This window comes from Anas platyrhynchos, chromosome 4, assembly GCF_047663525.1.
Source record: "Anas platyrhynchos isolate ZD024472 breed Pekin duck chromosome 4, IASCAAS_PekinDuck_T2T, whole genome shotgun sequence".
NCBI classification, from domain to species: Eukaryota; Metazoa; Chordata; class Aves; order Anseriformes; family Anatidae; genus Anas; species Anas platyrhynchos.
Window position 1 is genome coordinate 36,464,203 of NC_092590.1, and position 22,875 is coordinate 36,487,077.

The 22,875-nt window shown below is 35.0% G+C and overlaps 1 protein-coding gene across 4 annotated transcripts in view; it reads right to left on the reverse strand.

Moving 5' to 3' along the window:
- Positions 1–22,875, reverse strand: part of DCLK2 (doublecortin like kinase 2) — an 86,119-nt gene that overhangs the window by 20,372 nt on the left and 42,872 nt on the right. For 2 of the 4 annotated variants that reach the window (XR_005265227.2, XM_038178019.2), the window contains exons 4-9: positions 21,385–21,486; positions 20,011–20,061; positions 16,906–17,000; positions 7,547–7,619; positions 6,191–6,299; positions 2,300–2,357 (exon numbers count right to left, since the gene is read on the reverse strand). Coding sequence is in view for 2 of the 4 variants with exons in the window: in XM_038178019.2 (XP_038033947.1) it covers positions 2,300–2,357; positions 6,191–6,299; positions 7,547–7,619; positions 16,906–17,000; positions 20,011–20,061; positions 21,385–21,486 (488 nt within the window). In the remaining 2 variants the exon portion in view is untranslated. The remainder of the gene's footprint in view (positions 1–2,299; positions 2,358–6,190; positions 6,300–7,546; positions 7,620–16,905; positions 17,001–20,010; positions 20,062–21,384; positions 21,487–22,875) is intronic. The other 2 variants (XR_005265228.2, XM_038178020.2) reach the window with 1 other exon arrangement.

Here is a 22,875-nt window from a genome sequence, read left to right on the forward strand (position 1 = left end):
AACTTGACTCAATTGTTAATTGTTTTAAATAAAAACCAAAGCATAAGTGATCTTTATTTAAAATCACTACTAGTAATGTTCATTTAAAAGACTCCAAAATGTTGCTGAGCTACTGTTTTGATGCCTGTCTTCAACATGCTCACTAGCGTATAGTTACTTATTTTCAACCACACCAATGGTTTTGTCAAATTTTGTAATTTATAAAAATAACACTAAAGCTTATTATAACATTCTCCTGGATAGTACAGTATAGATTTTAGTATACATTCATATGCTTTATTTACAGATAAATTAATGTATAATTAACATCTAGTCTGCTTGTAGTCAACTGGATTCAAATTTTAAGACATCTAACATAAATTGCTAGAGAGCAGTGACCAGCTTACAAGTCATGCATATTTGGTTCAGATTGTTGTTTTTAAGATAGGGCTTATCTTGGCATGTGAGAGAGGGTGAGGAAGGACGAAGTTGTAGCAAAATTTAAGTATTTTATTTGTTGAAATTCTTTCTCGACAGTTCTGGCACTGCCCTAACAGCTATCAACATCTTCTTAATCACAGTCCTCTGTTTACACACACACACCCGTAAGCAGCTATACAGATACTGGTCCTTTCAAAACAGACAGGTATATACATCCATAGGTTATTCTTCTTTTGTTCCTTTTTGTTTGTTTTAAAGTGGCAAGAATGCTAACTAGAAAAAACGTCTAAAATCTACTGCATGTCTGTCTCTGGACCATTCCAATTTATGGTATGTGAGAGGCTGACTCAGACAAGTAATAGAAACATCTGAAACTGCAAGCAGTAAAAATCACCCAGAAGTTTTCTTTCGCAGTAAACCACACTAGCTCATCCTTCCAACAGCCGAAGAAACGCCAACATGTAAACCTCAGAAAGGCAATTCTAGCACTGTTTTTCTTGTGGTTATACATTTTAAAGATTCCTTTCTAAATTCTCCCTTAAATAAACTTAGAGAATATGAGAAAAAGTGATGGGGTGGGGGGGGGGAGGTAGGAACATTCATCTACTACTACCTAATACACAGCTTAAAATCTGCACAGATTTTAGACCATTTTTGTTACAGCACCTCTGAGCAGAGGTCCAGAGCAAGTCATCACAGCAAGTAATGCTAGTATACAGTCAGTATACAGTAATGTGCAGCTCCTTACCATACAAAGAACATCACACAGACTTAAAACATCATCCTAAAAGGTCACTTCTAGCATCTGTGTCTCTGAATTGTACTGTAAACACTCTATGTAATTGACAAAAAGGGTACCATTGAATTAAAAGTCTGACTTGGTTGCAAAGTTAACTCCAGAATCATTTCAGTGTGGTCATTTACCTACAAAATAAAGTATTTGCATCAAAAAAGACTGTCTTTTTAGAAACCTTAGGAGAATTGAATTCATGTCCTGCTCTCAGAGTCTTTAATCCAGAACTTGATTGTTAATTAATACTGTGCCCCAAGTTTTATTTTGGCTAATGCTAAACTATCCATTTGAGTAAAAAACAAAGTGCTCTTGAGCACTTTAAGGTATATCGTTCACAGGCAAAGCAGTTAAAACAAAAGTATTTTATGTTTCTGTTATTTGTTCCAACACATAGTCTACATACTTGATTGTGTTTTACCTGTTGTTGATTTTTTCCTTGTTTTAAAAATCCCTGTGCTTGTGAGGAGGTACGTGAAACTCTAGGATACCTACTTCCATTATGTAACATGCTCTTCTGTTGCAGAGACAACTTTTGTCTTTTTTTAATGTCTTAAAGATTCATTAATACATAGTTCTCTTGTTAAGAGTTCTTTGTTCTAAAGGATGTGAAACTAATAAACAGAAAGAAATGGTTGAGAAAAATTCTTTCCAAATATATATACTGTATATAAAAGGAGTATGTTTAGCTGTAAAAAGATAAAAGTAAGAGACAGAGAGGGAAGGGAAATATATAAATACAGATATAGCAGCAAATTTCCTCTCATGTTTTACAGATCAAAATCATCAAGCTATATTTCATCAATTTATTTTCTGATTTCACTTTGGACAAATATTGGTATTTTCTCTGTTAGTTTAATAACTATGAGGACAATTTGGTGGTTTGCTTTTTTTTTTTTTTTTTTTTTTTTTTTTTTACTCTATAATCTAGCAGACTAACACTCACTACTTTGCTTCTTGGATGGAATATCATCACCCTATCAAACAGACAGTCAGAAAACCCAAACACACCCACCATTTATGACTAATGAGCAGCTGCCTGTGCTGTTTCTGCTATTATTCTTATGCATGTAAATTGTTGTACGGTACCTTTCCACAGCATTTAGCCTTGTCGATGATCTTCAGCGCAAACTCCTTTCCTGTAGATCTAGCAAGAAAAATATGAGAACAGTTAATCAGAAACCAGTCAACATTACTTGGTATTATCTCAATATAAGAATATATATATATTATAGATTTTAATGCCTTGACCCATGGAGATTGCTGACAGAAAATTCACCGAGTGGACTTGATTTTGTTTTTCATTTCTCAGCAACATTTGTGCCTGCTGTTTCCCTGACTACCACAACCTGGCTCACTTTGTGTATTAATCCCAGGCTCCAGCTGCAATTCATTCTTCTGTGACCTAGCACAACTCTCTCTCTCACTTCTTTAATGCAACATGCAAAATTTGTCTTAAGCCTTCCACTTAGCTTTATTCAACTGCTAGGCTTTAAAGATAAAATCATGCATGTTTATGTGTAAGTGAGCAGAAGAAAAACTGATACCCTACTGGAAAAATTCAATAGGATTCAGTAGAGCTAAGGCCTTATGTTTATTACAGACTAGTCTAAAATCCTGCTGGATTTATTGGGTGCTAATTTTGTCCTTTTGTATTTAATTCGTTCTCTATTTTTATTCATCATTCTATGGAACTCTATAGCAAGTATCTAAAGTGACAGGACATTTGAGGTGGTGGTTATATACAAAGTAAAAAGGATGACTATTTTCAGTAAATACTCTCCCAGAAAGAAGGAGCTCTATTTTGCTTTTTGCCCCTTTAAGCAACAGAAATGTTCTACATTTCATCAGAAGGGGAAAAATGAGAAAGAAGCAGAAGTGAATGACTTTTTTAAAAAAAAAAAAAAAAAAAGATGATATATAAAATATAATTCATAAAATGAAATGAAAATGTCCTATTGCTACAATATTGTTTTGTATTAGTACCAAGAGACTCCAATGTCCCTCAGAACAGCACTAACCTGTATGGTAAATAAATAAATAATGGAGGCAATAACAAAAGGAAAAATCAGGTACTTTTAAAAGCTTACAGTTTAATTCTCACTCTACTTTTTTGCATTAGATACAGCTAATCAAAATGACTACTTCACAAAAAAGGAACAGAGTTAATTATCCATTATTGAAAAGATGCAGTACAGAATTTCTGCTCTCACAGTGCAGCTGTATCTGCTAGGTTGTCATAGTTACAACCTGATCCAGTATTTAGATAGAAGTGCTATCTAAGTGGTATCTGTGAAATGCTATCCTCTTATAGACCTGATGTAAAATCTACTATGAATACAGTGTATAATTCAAAACCACAATTTATGTTAGACTAAATTAAGTGCATTATCTGAAAGTCTGCAAACAACTGATCGGCAAAACCCACTTAGGAAACCTTCAGCATTTACACTGTGTAGAAAGAGGAGTTAACATTCACAAAGCCAATTCATTAACCAATTTCAAATCCCTTCTGCAAATGTCCTTTATGATAACACCTAAGAAAAAAAAGGATATCAGCGACACAATTTGTCTGCTGATATCACTGCCTATCATATTGACCAGTATTGTCTGACAGGTTTCTGGCATTCTCCTATTTAGCTGTCAGTATCCATCTGTTGACTCATGTCTTCATATATAGACATATAGGCACCCTTTGCAAAAAAGACCATTTAATTCTTTTTGTAGAACAGCTGATATAATAAGATCCTGGCTTTACAACTGAGGCTTCCAAGCACAGCACTATGAGAAATTAAATATAGTGATTAAAAAGAATTAAAAACGATAAACTATAGTTGGCATTTCCTCTCATTATTGTTAGCAACAATTGCAGTATATTTGTTTCATATAAGATTAATTTAATAATGCTTTGCTAAATACAAAGGTGGGATCATATACAAAACTAGGTCTTTAAGTTTAAATTTTACTTTTTATGTTTTTAAATAATTGGAAGGTTGTGTTTCTACTCCAGTCTTCTCATTCCAAAAAGCACGGATGACATTTAGAAACCTAAGTGACTTAGCAGCCCATGTCCCATTTTCAGTGGAACTTATGCGATTTCCAAAATGCACAGCACTTATTCCTAAAAATATTAGCTTATGTTATCTTATGCATTTAACCTGATATCTTTTATGAATGTTGTTCACTCTGTGGATAACAAAGGATTTGTGGCCAGCCTTACAGTGTGTGGGAAGACACTGTGAAGTATCATTCACTTAGTTTCTCTCAAGCCTCTTATGTGTAGCATCTTGCAAGACACAATGGACAGAAATCCATTTTCAACACAGCTGGCTATACTGCCTTCTCACAATTTTTGCAACAGACCTGCAGTTCTTAATGCACTAGGGAAATGATTCTACTTTGATGTGGTACCACTTGTCAGGAACCACAGTTTCTTGGTAGAAACCATTCCAAAAAAAGAAACATTAAGACCATGGAATCTAGATGTTAACACTGATGAGAAGCATTATCTTAAACCTGCACGTGCAGTAGGAACTTGTTTGGAACAGTACCTGTAGCATACTCAGATCACTGTTAGTCACTTTTTTTTTCTTTATCAGTACTGTAATCAGCTAGTATCTCTAGAAACTGCTACTAACTGCTACTATCAGCTAGTATCTCTAGAAACTGCTACAAGGTTTAGTATATAAACCTTGGATGCTAGTATATCACCTTCTTTAAAAAGTATTAAAAATAATGATCATTTGTTGCTATAAACCAGAAGAAAGTGTTAGATTTGTGTTGCATATCATCTGCCAATATTATCCTCAGTAATGGAGAGAAATAAATCAAATACAATATCAAGAAACTTTTCTCTTGAGGAAAAACAGTAATGGATGCATAATGTTAGGGATTGTAAGACCCATACACCTATGTTCAGCATGTTCAGACTTACTGCCTAACCCTTTTGGCTCATTTGGATGACTCGGAAAGAGTATCTGTATATGAAACTATCATCTGCTAGACTGGAATGAGTTGTTTCCATTCATAATTATGGTTCTTTTAAAGAAAACCATCAGACAGAGATCAAATAATAGAAACTGTTCCTGTAACTTCTCTGTTTTTTACAGACATTTGCTGAATTTGCCTGGTAGTTGTAGTCAAGTTGGAGATTCCTCATAATATTTAAGAAGCTGACATAACTCTCGGAGTGATGAAGATAGCAGAAGGTGGTTCTAAAACATAAACTGAGAAAGTGACAGTCACATCATCTGCTATGTTTACACCAGCAGCAAAGTGTGACACAAAGCTTGCAGGGGAAGAGCAGTAACACAGCACAGGTCTGTAAAGGTATCCTGCCTACCCCAAGAGATCTCATGCACAAGAATATTTCAGTCTGGAATACTGAAAGACTGATTTCAGTCCCTGGCTCCTCCTCACTGCACTACCTCACTGAACAAGCAAGCAAAAGGGAGTCAATAGCACAGGCTAACTGCCACCGACTGTATGCCTTTAAAAATACTTTGCTCACAGTATTAGCTAAAGCTGTGAAAAATGATTTAGGCAGCAGGCAGTAGGATCTCACAGCAGCAGAACTGCTGAGGCAGAGCTGAGGTGCTCTGGAAGACTGCTTAGATTCCACATAAAATTTCCTGCCAGCCACAACAGCCCTCCTTACCTGTGGTGTGAGGGAGTTTCTTGAAGATCTGTAGGGTTTTCCTTAAGAGCTTCCATTAGAAGGTAATACCTCCTTAATTTGGGGGATTAAAAAGCCATGTTCCACTGCTGCTCTCATATTCCTTTGCTGGAATAATACACAGAGAGCTCTGTGTGTTGTGCTATGTGTGAGAGCTCTGTGTGTTGTGCTAGCTCTCCTGAAGCATAGGCATATCTTTGCAACTGCTCTTTGTATTTAACTCATCACATTTTCCATGCAATTATGGTAACACATAGCTTTATCCAGTAAAATAAACGGCATTACTGAACATTTTCCTTACTCACCGTTCTATGCACTCCTTCACAACAGCAAAATTGCCATCACCGATCACCTTTCCAACTTTATACTTCTCTAGAATGGTGGATGACACTGAGCACTTGTTTCCATTCACACCTGCAAAAAAGCAAGGTCAGTAATGAAGGAAGAGAGGTGTCAGCAGGATGTAATGTATCCCCTATAGGCAGATACAGAACAAGAATTCATAAACACAAAACAGAAGTGAAAAGTAAGCTGTTTTCCTCACAGCTTATTCTCTTGTTTTTATCTTATAAGACATAACAATGAACATAACAATGAACAAGATAAGGCTAATCAGAGTTATCTGACCTTTGAACACAAATCAAATATTACTTTGTGTGTGGATATACTTTAAAAGTAAGGAACACAGAATATTTTCTGAACACAAAATACTTTTTTTGAAGTATCTTTTTGATATTTTTGCATACTGAAAGCAAAAATGCAAATAAGATTCATCTACAAAGCACATAAACAAAATGGCAAGTAAAAACAACTTTTTCTTTATTTAATAAAGAGCATAATCTAGTCCAATTATTTTTTCCTTTTTTTTTTTTTTTTTTTTTAGAATAAACCAGGCTCTACCATTGCCATGATGAAATCATCTGCTACACTTTTGTTTGTTTCTTTTAATGTGGCAATAAGACCTCCATTAACAAATAGGAAATGTGATTCCTACATCCTACATTGTTTATTCCATGAAAGATGATGCCAACAAAAAAAAAAAAAAATCAGCAATAAGGGGAATTAAATAGTTATTCAGAGACACCAAGTCTTTGATCATTTTTAGAAAGCACCAAAAGTTTTGTTTTATCTGTTGAACTTCTTCAGTTTCACTTAGTTGTTGCTGAAACATCCAAAATGCAAGTTTGATAGCTGCTTATTTTAGTATTTTTAAATTAAAAAAGTCTTTACAATAAAATTTTTAAAAAGTAACATTGATTTAAAGAGCTAAGGAACTAAAGGTTAAGTTTAGCTAGGGTCAGCTGACAGGCCTAGTGATTCTACCTGAAGCACCACATGCAGTTATGAAGAGAACCTCACTCTCAAACCAGCCGCAACACACTTCTGGTGATGCCCAAGTCACATTCAAAATCATTCAAATTCTGAAAAGGAGGATCCGGTAATATACTACTATTTGACAAAAAAGAATAAAATTTATTTTCTAGCTTTATAGCCTTGATGTAGTAAATGCAATTAACAATTTTTCTGATTGGCTGATAATAGGGTATCAGGTATCTCAGAACAAAAAGTGATTTGAAGACACTGGAAACCACCTGACATTGCTGAACCAACTGTTACTTAGAGAAAAAAATTTGCAAGGGAAGTAATCATTGGTGTCTTACCTTCAGGACTCTGGCAACGGAGTGATTCAGGTATACCATTCACATTGGAAGAAGATCCACCATGTGGAGGGATCTATGAAAGTTAAGATCTTGTTATTTTTCATGGTAAAGTAATTGCAAGGAGACAGAGAAATTTAGAGAAAAAAACCAGCAAATTTACAAATTTACAAAAACCCTAAAAACACCTATACAGAGTCAGTTTACTTTTCCACTTCCATCTTATTTTTACTCTTGCTTTCTCACAGTTCATCTTCAATATAATATATTGGTGACACTTTCACCAACTTGAGATGCAACCTTGATATTCCTGTTTACGTAAATAGTCGAACACATTTCAGCAAGCCTATAAACAGCAAAGAAAATTTCCTCCCACTGCACAAATATATCCCTCCTCATTCTGTGGAACAAGATCATTACAATACACTGCATGCTGGTTAAAATACATTTTCATATAAGCCATAGATTCAAACCCAGAAGCAGCCATCTCCAGCCAACCACTGAGTGGCCAGTGCCACAAGCACGCAGTCTCGTGCTGTATTCTACCACATCTACATCACAGATGGCAGTGTCATGTCCATGCCCTCTTCAGATTAGCACTGAAGCACACTAGGAAGTTGGTGTAGAATGCTTGCATGGCCATTTAAAGTACAGAATTTTGGTATTGGTGTCCTAGAACATGTACGATAGTCAGATTTGCCTGATAATTTAGCAGTTTGTACTTTAGGTTATTATGGATTTAAAGACTCAAGGATCTACAAGAACTTCACGTTAGGTGTCTGTGTAAAAAAACATGTATTTAACTGATTTTGAAGGATGAAGTCCGAAGAAAATTGCTTTTGCTGCACTAAGAACTTAACTGGTGCTCAATCTGAATCTTCGCAATTCTACTCAAAGTTGTCCTGTCATACTGCCAAGGGATATACACAACAATCGCTTTTTATTTTTAAAAGGAGTGGAGGCATATGAATCAATGCAATGAACACTAAAACATACTGGATCTATTCTATGCACCACTGTTTTTATAAGCTCTCCCATTACAGTTAAGTGTAGTTTAGTAATTTAATAAATTTTATTAAATATATTTTACACTATAAATGTACTTCTCTATGTAGCATTTCTTGCTGTTCTGTTAAGTTCCAATACCTTGTTTTCTTCATGGGCTATTATAATAGTTCTCCCTGCTCACCACATCAAGGATTAAAATGCTTCTCTGCCTTAAGCTCAGTGTCTGTGGAAATGGCTTTGCATGATACCGGGAATGCAAATGCAGCATTTCCCATTTTAGCTGACATTGTCTGGTTACACTGCAGAATATTTTAAATCATTAACACTATTGTCAATGAAAGAAATGAATTGACAGATAGGGATATTGTCTAAAGGCTCATGAAATGCTAATGAATGCTTAAGTTTCTAGTGGCAGCTGAGCTGCCAGATCAGCTAAAGGTACAGTAACTAGAAGCTGTACAATGTAATGTTGCAGAACCTCTAAAACAATGCTGTTTACCAGCATTGTTTGCATCTTTGGCAAAGAAGTAGGAACAAACAGCAACCAGGCAGCTACTACTACTACTACTGCTCATTGCTAAAAACATAAACCAGGCTATGTTTATGTAGCTGTACTTGTAAACAATCTATTTGTTCAAAAAGGACCAGGAGCAAGGACAACTGGGTTAAAAGACAGTGATGCACATTTATGAGTCAGTTTCTCAACCTGTCAGTCACATCTTTTTCAAGCATGAAGCAGGGAAAATGGAAGAGATCACTGCAAAGCATTAGATTACTAATACTTTTGCTTATGACTATTCTGGGTTTTGAGTGAGTGACAATACAAGCGAATACCTAGCCCACATTTCCAACTTCCTTCATCCTTGTAATCAGGTTAGAATGTGACTGGGCACATTCCTTCTGGCCACAGTGTTTAGAAGAAGGAAGCAAATAGGAGCAGGCAAAAAGTTAAGACAGATAGGAAAAGGAAAAAATTTATTGCTACTGTTGTGGCAGAGGTGCTGGATCAGAACCTGAAACAGAAGGTTTAACTTTAGCTCTGCCAATAATTTACCTCATGGCTCTAGAGATAAGAGCAAACCCACAATATATGTAATTTGGAAGCTTTGGGTCTGAGGGTCTCAGTTTCTCATCAGCAAAACCATACCAGTGACATAGCACAGTGACACAGCACAGTAGAAATAAATTCTCAAGATGTCTGTGAGGTGCTTGATTAGCTAGAAAAGGTTGGGAAGAGGTCAGAACCGGTAACAAGTGACACATAATTAAGTACATATTATTAAGAAAGTAATTTCTAATCATTTAAGTAGCCAGACATGTCGTATTTGGAGTATCTTCCACTGTTGGTATCCCACTTGACTGGTTCACTAGTCATCCCCAAACTAGCAAGGAGATGAGAAGAGGATACACGCTGCTTTGATACTATACTAGTGAATATGGATGAAATCGATGATCCCACTGCAGATTAGACTTGGAAACAATTCCTTCTCCTCTCTTCCCGTCCACACAACACTACTGCTCTCTTTCAATACTGCTTCCCTTACACATGATAAATTCAGAGTGCACAGGACTTAAATCTACCCTCTCACTCATATGCAAATCCTAGAAAACTCAGACCTGAGGCAGAATTTGACTTCTTGTTTACAAAAGCTCACGCAGGAATTCAGAGCAGCAACATCTTTTCAAAATAAGCCAGTCACCTCTGAATGGGGATGCTACTGGCCATGTACACCTAATGCTGATAGTCGCTCGTGTGGTGTTTATTATTAATTATGCATTATGCAATACAAGACATATCAGTTATTGCCTTTACTTCCCTCAGATCGTCTCCCCACAAGTAATTTGTTTCAACAGTACAGCCAGAACCAAACGCACAATGCAATACAATTGCTACAGACACTGATAATGTCTCAGTGAACACTGTTTCCAAAACTAGTTGCAAATCAATTTACAGAGTAATTAAGTATGCTATAAAAGGTTGCAAGCAAACCTGCCCTATTGTATTTTTATGTTTTGTTTTTCCACAAAGAAATACACTGAGATGACTTTTCTGTGGAAACATTTTTTTCAGATTCACAAAAATGTTCAATATATTTCTTTATACTCTACACTATTTTATATAGACTGACTATGGCTCATGTCACCAGGTTTACCAATATGACACACGGTTTTCTCAGAAACACTCACACTATTTTTGTCATATCCATGAATATAATACACCTACTCTAGTACCTAACATGGCTACTGTGCCTTGATGTTAATTAACCAACTGGCATTTAGCATTCTCCCTTTCATTTCTGCTAATATCCAATCTGTTAAAAATTCTGTATTATTCAAACTAGTTCTGGTATCCAAGTAGGCAAAACTGTCTTTAAACCTATTTAAAGGAATGAAATTATTTTATAGAAAAAATTTCTAGCATGCTGTCCAGATATATAATTTGACTTAAAATATAATTTATACTTTAAGAAGTTTGAATGCTAACATGGTTAAAAAACAACAACAAAAAATTTTTTCTACAGAGAAAGTCTAAATTCTGTATGACTAATATTCAATCCTGTCCACAGAATTCTCCTGTTTAATGACCCCCTAAACAACATTATTACTCCATTCACAGTAGAACACCTATTTCTAATATGTAACAGATAAATACTAATTAAAGCAATGTAGGATTTTTTTTTTTTTTTTTAGACATATGAAGTATTCTGTGTCTATTGGTGCCAGACAGCTGCATCCTGCCAGATATTATATCAGGTTCTCTACTTTTAAGTTAATGATAAGAAATCAAAAGAACAAAAAAAGATCAAACAAAACCTATAAAAGCCTTTAAACCACCACAGAGTCCAAGAGCATGAACTGAAATGAGTATGCAAATGTAAAGTGATGGATAAGTAGCAAAGAAGGACTGGCCGGGGTCCCTTAAGATCTGTTTTGGAATTTGAGTCTATGATTTAGGAGTGAAAAAAACAGCAGCTTGTCAGTCTTCATTATAATTAAGCTGCATCTACTGGTCCAGTACAGATGACTTTTAATAAGTTTTTTGAGTCAAAACAGTTCCATACATCAGAAAAAATGTAAATCTAGTGTTTGTATTTAAAATGGAAAGGTAGAGGGAGATAAGAAAGTAAACCCATATAACCATACATCTGGTGGGATTTTATTTTTTTTATCTCACAAGAGTCTGAGAAAGAGTACACATGGGATAAACCCATATTCTCTTGAAGTAGAATGGTACCTTATTTGACAAACCTTTACACTCAGTGGTAGAGTAATTGTCCGTGACAGGTATTTGTGGAAATGTTTGGGGCATTTTTACATATTGAATGGGCAGCTTCTTGCAACTATATTGAATGGTGCCTTCTAGAGCATGTTTTTCTGTAATGTTACAGCTTTCCACCTAAAGGTCTATTTTGCTTGTCTGGATAGAAACGGAGGACTTTTTGCCATGATATTGCTAAGTCTACGAAAGTCCTGTATGTGTATATGCAAGTGCTTCCTTGACCTCAGTCAAACCTCTTATGGTTGTTCAACAGCCTCATGCTATGTCTGATATACACTAAATGTCTGGGGGACTAATGCCTTTGTCCCCCAGAACATTCATAATGTGCTAAACCAACAGATCTGTGTGGTACATGTGTACACGCACCCACAACCTTCTGTTTAGAAAATTCCAGTCAGAAATACACAAATATTATTACTAATATTTCAAGGTCCTGAAATATCCTCCAAGTCTATCTGTCCAAACTGAGCAAAAGTCTAATATTGTTAACTTTTTCTCAAGTTCTGATCTGGCATTACTGAGGTAGTCTTTCAACTGACAGTTAAAAAGAGAATGTCAACTCTCAAGCCTTGAGAAAAGTTTTAGAAAAACTTGGTATTCTCAAAGAAGCTTTTTCTGTCTTCATGAAAGAATTAAAATTGCTGATGAATCTAATTGTAGAGTACAAATATTTTAGTGAAATTGTGAAATAACTATTTGTAGAAGCATTCTCTGAAATCTGGGAACACTTTCACCGTTTCACTGTAACTCATCTGTGAAAAGCTGTGGTAAAAAAGGGCAACAGGATATTTTGAAACAAATGAAATCATATTCATATAATTAGTATTTCTAGCTAGATATTGTTGGTATTTATTGTAACGCTCAATACTAACAAAATCTCTAAGACAAACTATATACAAGAACTTCTTAATTTTTAAGTGAAACTCAACATCACTAGTTCCCCACCTATATCAAGGAGCTATACTTGTAACAATAAAAAAGCCAATTAACGTTTAGTGATTTTGCTAGCATTAATTTGAGCGTACATGGTATTACATACCTATTACGTCATGCATTTTGTTCTGGAAACACTGAAGAATCATGCCAAGATTTACCCTTTCTCCTAAAGAGATTTTGAGTTTTGTCACATAATGTAAAGCTTTTAGTGAACCCCAGACAGAGGTGAGAGGACTTAATGCTGAGTGCAAAACATCAGTTTCCTTTCCAGCAGAGATTATCCAACTCTTTTCATCCGCTCTATGAGCGAGAAGGATGGTGGATTGTAACTTCACCAAAAGCAACAGGTAAAGAATTCCTCTGAGAACCGCTGTTGCCTAGGTTGGATAATTCCTTGTAAATATTCTTAATATGCAATTGCTAACAGATAGACACGTGTACAATACTGAAGATTAAAGCCTTGATGAAGGTAAGGTACTAATCTCTCAAATCACTTAAGCACATGTTTAACTTCAAGTACATTAACCGTCTCAAGTAAACAGGACTACTCAATAGCTTAAAGTTAAGCAAGTGCTTATGGTATTTGTTGAATCGGGTTTTAATATCCTTTTGTTTTGGTCATTTGGTCAATCAGTCAAAAAAATAATACTGAGACAAATGCAAACGCTACTATTTAGCATTGGGTTTCTAAGAAATGCCTTAACTGTAACACTTCTTTATTAGTACAATTTTATTTCTTTAAAAAGAGATGACAAGACTTCATGGTACTTATTTTCAAGAGGGAACAACAAAATGCATGCAAGTAAGCATGACAATATTGTAACACCACTTTTCAAAATCTCATACTTAATCCAGTAACTGATCATTTTTATGGTATAAATCATGCTCAGTAACCCCTAATGGCATTACAAAGCTGGGTCTTTAAACACACAGAACCAAATAAAAGCGCTAAAGCATTCAACTGTCACCTGTCTACAGAACAGAAAAAGGACACCTCAGTCATTTGTCCCGTGCCAACTAATGCAGTATTATCTTTATTTCTTAATCCATGAACAATTTTTAATCTCCACAGAAAAGCTAATAGAAAGATAAAAAGCTCAGCACATTAGCTCAAAAAAGCTTATCATACAGAGCAGTCATTTACTTCATGCCCTTACCTGTTACCTTTTATATCTGAATCCTTACCTTGAAACAAACTCTCTGCAAAGTCAAATGCTTAGTAATGGGCTAACATTGCGAGGTTAAAAATAAACAATAACAAAAACACATAGTAGCACACAACTGTGTGGGCTTCTTTAATGAGTACCCTTATTTATTTTACTCATCTGTACTCAAATGACAACATTCATATTTTTCACTTACTAGAATAAAGGCATTTATTTGGGGTTGTGGGGAAATTCTGTAGTTTTTATTATTCTGCAAACATAGCATAAATTCCTAGGACCTCAATGTCACCTCAGACTCCAGTACAATTTTTTTAAACACTTCTGCAAAACTGGGATGTTGCATTGGCATACTGTATGAATTGAACAATTAATAGCACAAGAGTACTCTAGCAGGAGAATGAAAAAGAGGCAGAAGAAAAGCCATTCTCTTAAAAGATAGGCTGTTCATCAGAACTATTTCCTGCAAGGAGATCTGTGCCTGAGCATACCACTTCTGATAAAGTGCTGTAAAGCAGAAGGAATCCTTGGGGACTGAAAAGATTTTACTTTAAAGGAAAAGTGGCATGCAGAGAATATGACGTAAGATGTGATGCCTGAGACTGAGACAAAAATTGCTGTAACAACCAGTATTCTTTATAAGTTTACTGCCTTGATACCTAGCATTATCACCCGCATCTAGGCTGATCTTCAAACAACTTAGCCAGCTTCTAATCTATAGACATATATTTCATTTTGCTCTGTCTTTCCAAGCAACATAGTTTATAAAGGACAGTTTGTGCGTAGCTGTTCTGGTGGCCTGCTCTCTACGGGATTTCTTCCTTTTTCTTGCTAACTCAAGCTCACATAAAATTGTATTTTTAACATTTTTCTAAGTCTTCCTGTTTCATGCTCTACAAAAATAAACATGCATGCTTTCTAAACAACAAGACAGCCATAATACCGCATTTTCAAAGCCAAAAATCTCAGAAATATACTTTATTCCTTCACTGTCTGCCACACTATTTATTTATATCTACTTTTTCATTCAACTGCAGTCATGGCACCTTCTTTAAATAAGTACAGGAAGACAGACTACTTGTCTGTGCAGTGATGCAGTCTTAGCAACAAGGAATTTTTTAACAATAGAGTAAGGCAATCATCTCAAAAAATTAAACTTGATCTCTGCTTTCCTTATTTTTCTCAATAGAACGACCGAAATCAATCCTACAAAAATAATAAAGGTTTTCTTAAAACAATCTGGTTTTGCATAAAGCTATGCTTTCCATGTTACTGGTTTTATGTTGATTAAGTAATACAAAAATATTACCTCTAGAACTTTATATTCTAGGCAAGAAACTGTGTGGTGCACTTCATCCTTTTGGAATTTATCCTGAGATTCACCAGCTAACTTTCTCTGTCTTTAGTCTCAGGAGCGCAGCTGGGATCCTCCTACTGAAAAGATGCACCCCAATGGGATAAAACAAGAGGTACCCACTACTTCAGGCCTAAGATGATTCATTAGTTTTTGTCATTTTCTTAGGCCATAGAGGAATGAGTTATTTGACACAAAAACCCATTAATACCCAGCACCAATGGAATTCCAAAATGAAAGTGTACAACAGCTTACTTCTGTGAGGTTGACAGTGAAGGGGAAATGGGACATGTCCGCTTTGCTGAAAATTGCTTGTTACTAACATAATTATCTGCTTATTAATGGAGCCTTAATCTGCTAAAAGCAGACTAGACAGTGCAGGAAAAAAAATGAACCAAACTATCTAGTTTCTAAACTTGTAGTTTCACTGAAGAAAGAAAAAAAGAGTATGTGTTAAATATAGCACTGACAAGCTTAGCGTAAATTTTATATGACAGCTATCCAGACAAATTTTAAGACCAGAGTTATAATTTTCAATGTCTGAACTATTACTGCTCTTGAAAAATGCTTTAAAAGAGAGAGACCAATCCATGTAGCTTTGGAGAAAGAGTAGCTACAGAATGGTACAGATCATCAACACTAAATTGCTTCAATGAACCAAACAACTAAAATATATATTGAAATCTAACATGTAAGTCAAAATCTTTTCTCAAAATTATTACAGAAGCCTGGCAGAAGCCAGTGTGATACTCCTTGAAAAACAGACAAAGACGTGGCAACAATTAGCATGTCAAAACCCCAAACTAAATACTATTCAAATCACGTCCTTTTGCCAGTCCCTTAATTAAGACAACAGTTTTCTGCAGAATGTACAGCCTCTTCACAACTGTTGTGTTCACCAGTGGGAGCTATTACTCGATCAGAATACTCAGAGAAAGAACCATCTAATGCGTTTCCACAAAGGCTGCAATTGATGATTTCATAAGAAAATTCTCCTTGAAAGGACAGCTGCACAATGCAGCTCTGCTGTGCTCCAGACCATTCCTTTTATTCTATCAAGAAAAAGGCTCAAAGCAGCCTCTGAGAACTGTAAATGTTGCCATTTTTTAAGTAGGAGAGGAAGAGAATTCTTTTGGTGCAACACGGAGAAAAAGCTGCCAGACAACAGGATGCTCCCAAAGGAACACCTCACATGCTTTTCAGATTGCATTAAGTGGTGAAATTGTGTGCTGTGGATGAAGAGGGGTGCTTCAGATGAAATTTTGATCAATGCTGCAATGCTATAAGGTATCCAGAAGAGGATACTACATTTATATAGCCTAAGCAAATACAAATTACTCAGGGAATTTCTACAGTCTACAAAACAATGGAAAATTTGAAGGATGATTGACATATTCAAGCCATCGTCACCATCTTTGACCTTCCTTAAGCTGAGTTTCATACTGCAAGCCTAAGACAAAATACAAAAATCTTACTTTAGCTCTCTTTTCCACCTTAACTCAACAATCACACTAGCAAGGCTGCCCTATAGAATTACAACTCTTTCTATTCTTCAGTGCTACTGTCATACATCATTCCATTAATAAGGGAATCAAGTATTTTTGATGGTTCTGCTACTTACCTTGAGTCCACGAAAACTGCCTGGGCTTGTTGGTGAAGAACTGGAGGACTTTGTAGATTTTGGGGTGGATAATTGACTGCTTGGAGTTCCATTAACTGGCCAAAGCAATAAATGCAAACAAATGAAAGAAAAAATGAGTAAAAAGAAGAAAAAAAAAAAAAAAAAAAAAAAAAAAACAACATCTAACTTGCTTTTAAACATAACATACCTCTGTGAGGTATCACTCAAGTCTGTATACAAAGATCAATACAGACTCATCAGCATTTAGGAATAAATTACATGCTCATGTGACACACAATTGCTCCCCCAAAACCCTGGCTGGATATCAGACCAGGGTTTTGACAACACACGATTAACACATTGCCATTCCAGAGTTTGAAAAAGCCTGCTTTGTATGCTGCCAGTGCAAGAGCTTTGGACAAATAATAGCCATAATCTCTTTAAATTCCATAATTTATTGTGATATAACACAATATTTTATTATAATAACAATAACAATATTGTGTTATATCACAATAAATTATGGAAAGAGAAAGTCTTCATAAACACGTAAATTGAACAGCCCACCTCTCCTTTTTGTATCAATGACTACTTTTCAGGTGGAACATTTAAGAGCACATACTCTTTTTTTGTACTGTTTTATCCTTTTTAAGTTTTTGTTTGTTTGTTTTAAGCAAAATAGGCAAGCAAGAAGTATGAGCTGTTTGACTAGAATTTCAGAAAAAAATAATTTAGTTTAAAAAAATAAAAATAACAAACAAACCAACACCTAAAAGCTAGTAGGTAATTCCTGAATTTCCGAGAAGCTGAAGTATCTGTTTGTAGTATTTTATGAAAACATTAAATATGTTCCCTCTTGACTTCAGGAATTCATTCATTTTAAGTCCACTTTTCCAGAGAGGTCTGGTACAACACCTGTTGTACCTGCAGTAATTTGACTAACATTTAGGTCAGTCCCTGTATTTTTCTTAAAAAACAGACTGATGAATTTCATTATGAAAATAACATACTGTTCATCACACACAATGCACTGTATGATGTAGCATTATTTCCTCTCTAACTGAACCTCATTTTTCCTAGGAGAGGAAAAATACTAGGCAGAAATTTAAGAGATAAAAGGTTTCACAGCTGATTCATGCTGAAGAATCTTTTTTTCTTGTCAGAAAAATTTTAAAAAGGAACTCGTTAAATAGAAGTTTAGCTACAAAGTAAATTATGAAATGTGGTTACATCTACACACATTCTTTATACACTCAGGAGTCCATCACAGGTTATACATCACTTCTTAATGAACATTATTTACTTTATTTTATAGGTATCTATTAACCTAGTACCCCAACATTCTCTGAGTGCTGAAGATGCTTCCTAAATGCTACCTTTTCTACTTAAGCAGTCTATCTATAGGTAGTCTATCTATCACTAGGCCAGGCTGACTGCACTGTAGCTTCCACAAATCCCTGTTGTCCACCACTGTCTCTCTCTCAAGTGTGATGTTAAGATACAACTAATTAGCATTTAGCTACAGAATAAGTTTATCTTGAAATCTTAAAAGTTCGATTTACATTCCCGGCTCTGTTACATGACTAAGATTTCTTTTTTTTTTTTTTTTTTTCCTGTAAAAAGCATCTGGTATTCTTAGGATATTTTTACTTTTGACTTTAACAAGCTTTACATGCAAGAGCAATAGCAAAGTTACTTCAGCTTAAGTGCATTTTTTAAGAAGCTAAAGGAATTTAGGAGCCTATGTCCCACCTGAAGATCTCTAAATACACTATTTTTCATAATTTTGTTTTAGATATCCTTCTTTAAACTTGGCATATCAACACTTCATTGTTTTATAAAGAATTTTAGGTATGAAGAGGAAAAGGGCTAACAAATGCTATCTTATGTTTTCTTACTCTTGAAAGGCCATATACAATTTGCTCTAGCCACTGGGTAAATTCTGATCCGTAAAGTTCATGAACAAAAACGAGATACTTCACTTGAAGAATCTGCTTCCAAATGACCATCTATTACTAAAGAAAAATTTTCTTTATTCACAAATTCTTTTTATAAAGCTCATTGAAAAGTCAGTATTTCCTGAGTATGACCATTGAGGGTTATAATGTAAGACATCTTTATCTGTTTCTAAGTCAGTATCCTCCTTTAAAGCACTGACAGAACCACTAAACTGTACCTGTGAGACTGGTTGGTCAACATCGTCATCTTTTCTCTCATAACTCTCTAGGAAAGAACATCCCACCGTCACAATACTCAAGCTGTATTTTTTTTTTACAGCAGTTTTTTTTTTTTAAACCACAAAACTCATAAGCTACCTGTATTTGTTTGTAGCACTTAAACTTGTTTGCTACTATTTATTTGCTATTTTTTGTATATGCAAAACTTACCTTTGTTATCTACTTTCTAACTATAAGTTCTTTTGAGGTTTCTTACTACACGTGTAGTAGCCTGAACATACAGGAAAATACCTTCTCTGTTATTCTTCAAATAGTACATACTAGGTGACAATTCTTTACCATATCAGAACCTTGAAAACTGAAAAAACTATGAATACCTTTTAAATAGTTAACTTCTAGTAGTCCAAAGTCACAACCTATTTGCTAGTGAAAGCACGCATTAGTTCTAAGAGCTATAGTGTTTTAAACTGAAAGTGCAAAGAGGTTTTTCAGAGTTTTAGAACTTAGGCTGAAATAACAAAAAAAGAAAAAGGAGAGTAAGAAACTGTAAATAAAATGAAAAACTGTGGCACGTGTTTTTGCACCACTTTTTTGTCAGCTCTTCCCCCTTTCTTTTTGCACTGGTTGAAATTTTCTGTTATTGTACGCTTTAGAATACAAATGTGTTGCTGTTCAGAATGCTCCTCTACTGGTAGTCAGATTACACCTTTACAAATTTAATGTTGACGCCATTAACAGATGTCCAGCAACTATTAAGCATCATTTATATTTTTTCAAAAATCTGCTTTAACAAAAACACTAGAGTCTCTGGCTCACCAAATGCAAAATGTGTGTTACAAGCTTGAAAATATTGACAGATGCAGAGGAAAGGTGAATGGAAAGGAAGGAGACACACTAGTGATATATAGCCATAACAGTAATGGCTCACCTGGGGATTTTGCTGAAGAATATGCACTGGAGTAGTGGCCACCCCTCTTTACTGTACTCATATATTTGACACAAAGGAAAAAGACATTAAGGAGAAAGGTTATTAAAACAGCTCTGAACATGCATGAAAGAAAGAAGGGAAAATAAAGATAACTAAAGACTACATGAGAAAAAATGGCAAGTAAATAGAAGGATAAATACCAGACACTTTGGATAAACTTTTCAAATTAACCTAACCAATGGATGTGTCCAAGTAGAAGTAAGTAAGGAAATGACAGTGCTGATCTCTAAATACGTTGCATAAAATACATTGTTGATAGATTTCCCATGCAATCTTGCTGGAGTTAACAGGATCGCATGAAATGCGTATCATTGGTGAAACTCGCCCTTCATGCTACATTTTTATTTTTCTTTGTTCTTACTACAATCCTCCTTTGAAGCTTTGCAGTTTTCACACTTTATAAACAGATGATAAATATTCCACTTTTAAAGAACTCACAGACAGAAAATGACTTTAACCAGCATCAGTTAAGCAAAATAAATATTGATATGGATATGAGAATATGAAACATGTTGCAGTTTTGAATGCACGCACAGGAGCTTACATGCATATAGTTACAACCAAAACAGAGCATTGTATATTTACATATTCAATGGTTTGATTTCAGGGCTACTTCTCCAGGTCTGAGGGAAAGAAATCAATTAAGTTTTATTATATTTAGAAATTAAATGCAGAACTAAAAAAGGAAAAACAAGTTTCTCCCTTCTACATATTTGTATAAAAGGCTCAGTGTTTGGAATTTATGGTGTTCAGTCAAACTTCTGGCATATACACAATGTGAACCCTTCTTTAAAATTACAGAAAGCACAAGAAAAAAAAAATCTCTGTTAATGGGCAAAAATATTCCAGAACAGCTCCTAAAATTACTTGAAACAACAAAATTCTATGTTTTGACAATATTTGTCTTATATAGGAAAAACTCCAAATTCAAAAGTTTTAAGGCTGTATTCTATGAGTGTCAATTTAACCACATAGTCATCCTGTACTTAATTGAGTCTTCAAAAAAAACAAGTACCACACTGAAAGCATATCCCAAACATACAATTAATACAAAATATTCCAGTTTCCATAAAATGAAACTTTGTATGCCTGTTAATAAATAGAAGCAACACTTCTTTTCAAGATTCAAAAATAAATGTGTATTTTTTTATAAATCAGTATTATGCCTATGAGAGAAACTGAGAAAGCATTTTTACCTCGGGAAACAAACCATGGCACTTTTATTTCACATACAGCCAACAGCCTTTTCAATCCATTAAACAAATCCTAGATTTCATGCATTTTATGTGTTTATCTTTTTCTTAGAAATTGTACCTGAGGCAGGTGATTTGCTTCGACGTGAAGGTCCTGGACTTTTGGATCCAGAATACCTCATACCAGATGATCGGGAATAAGACGACTTCATAACACGGCATTCTACAAACCAAGCAGATGGAGTTTCAAAAACAATTCATCGTACCAGCTTCCTCCAAACCCTACTGCTGCTGTTTATTAACCAGAGAAAGACCATCAGTATTTCCTAAACTTACTTGCCAAACTGAATGAAACAAATTTATAAGACCATCTCAGAACTTATAGAACTATAAGACCAACTCAGAACCCACATACTATATAAATGTTTTTAAGCCAACTGCTTTATGTAACCTTCTGCATGTAATATCTGAAATCTTCAAGTCAGATTATGACCATTATTCAAGTTAGCACAGCTGAAAGAATAGTCAGCCAATGACAAGGTTCCTCTGATAGTTCAGTAAATCCTGTGCTGTAACGGCACCTTCACATAGGGCAACTGCACGGCAAGCTCAATTCACCTTATTTTAGAAGAAACTGATGTTGTGAAAAATTTTTGAAGAGGTGAAAAATGTCTATTGCTTTCAAAATGCTGAGACAACAGATTACTCCCATTTACTACCAACTGTGTGTCATTAAATAAAGGACAACCTAAATGGGAAAGGAATAAATAGTCATACATGTATTGACATTTTGATGAAATTTGAATCCCTACAGTTAGCATCTATTGCAAATCTCTCCCCATCAAATCATATAAATTTCCCTTTTGATTTTGCCTCTGTTATTCATCACATTGATGGCAATGCAGCGACTGCGATACAAAGTCGCCATCAAAAGGAGTATGTAGAGCTGTATCCCCTGCCTGCCAAATCACGATCCGCTCTGTACTTAAACTACTTTTATCCATTATGACCTCCAGACATATAACGAGAAGCAAGGACCACTGAAGGTGAAGAGACAAACTTCGAAAGAAATCCTGCATAACTGGGTTCTCAGTAAGAAAATGAGCTGAGTTAGTCTGTCTATGGTGTAATGGGAAGAATAAACTTACAGCCTTAGTATCACAAAGGAAATTATAATTTTGTTCAGACTGGAATTAGTAGTGTGAGTTAATACTACCATGTTCTCCTATGTCTGCACAACAATACAAACATATCTTAGCTAGTTTAAAATGGTTAAAACATACCCTTTATTTGAATCAGCAAAATCAAGTATTTTTGGAAGAATAGCATGCTGCTGATAACACTAGAATGTGAACCAGCTGAAATGTTCTATGCATCCTAGTGTATGGACCACTGGTTAGGTATGTACCTATGCCTCTTGATATAACAGCAGACTTTTTATGAAATTATGGTGTTTATAAAAATTAGAAAAAACAGCAAAATTTCACAACCCAAATAATAATAATAATAAAAACAAAAACAACAACAAAGAAGTGTGTATGATATGATCTTCCAAGACAATTCTAAAACTCCCTAGTAGGGAACTTTTTCTTGAACTTGCACTATAGATTTT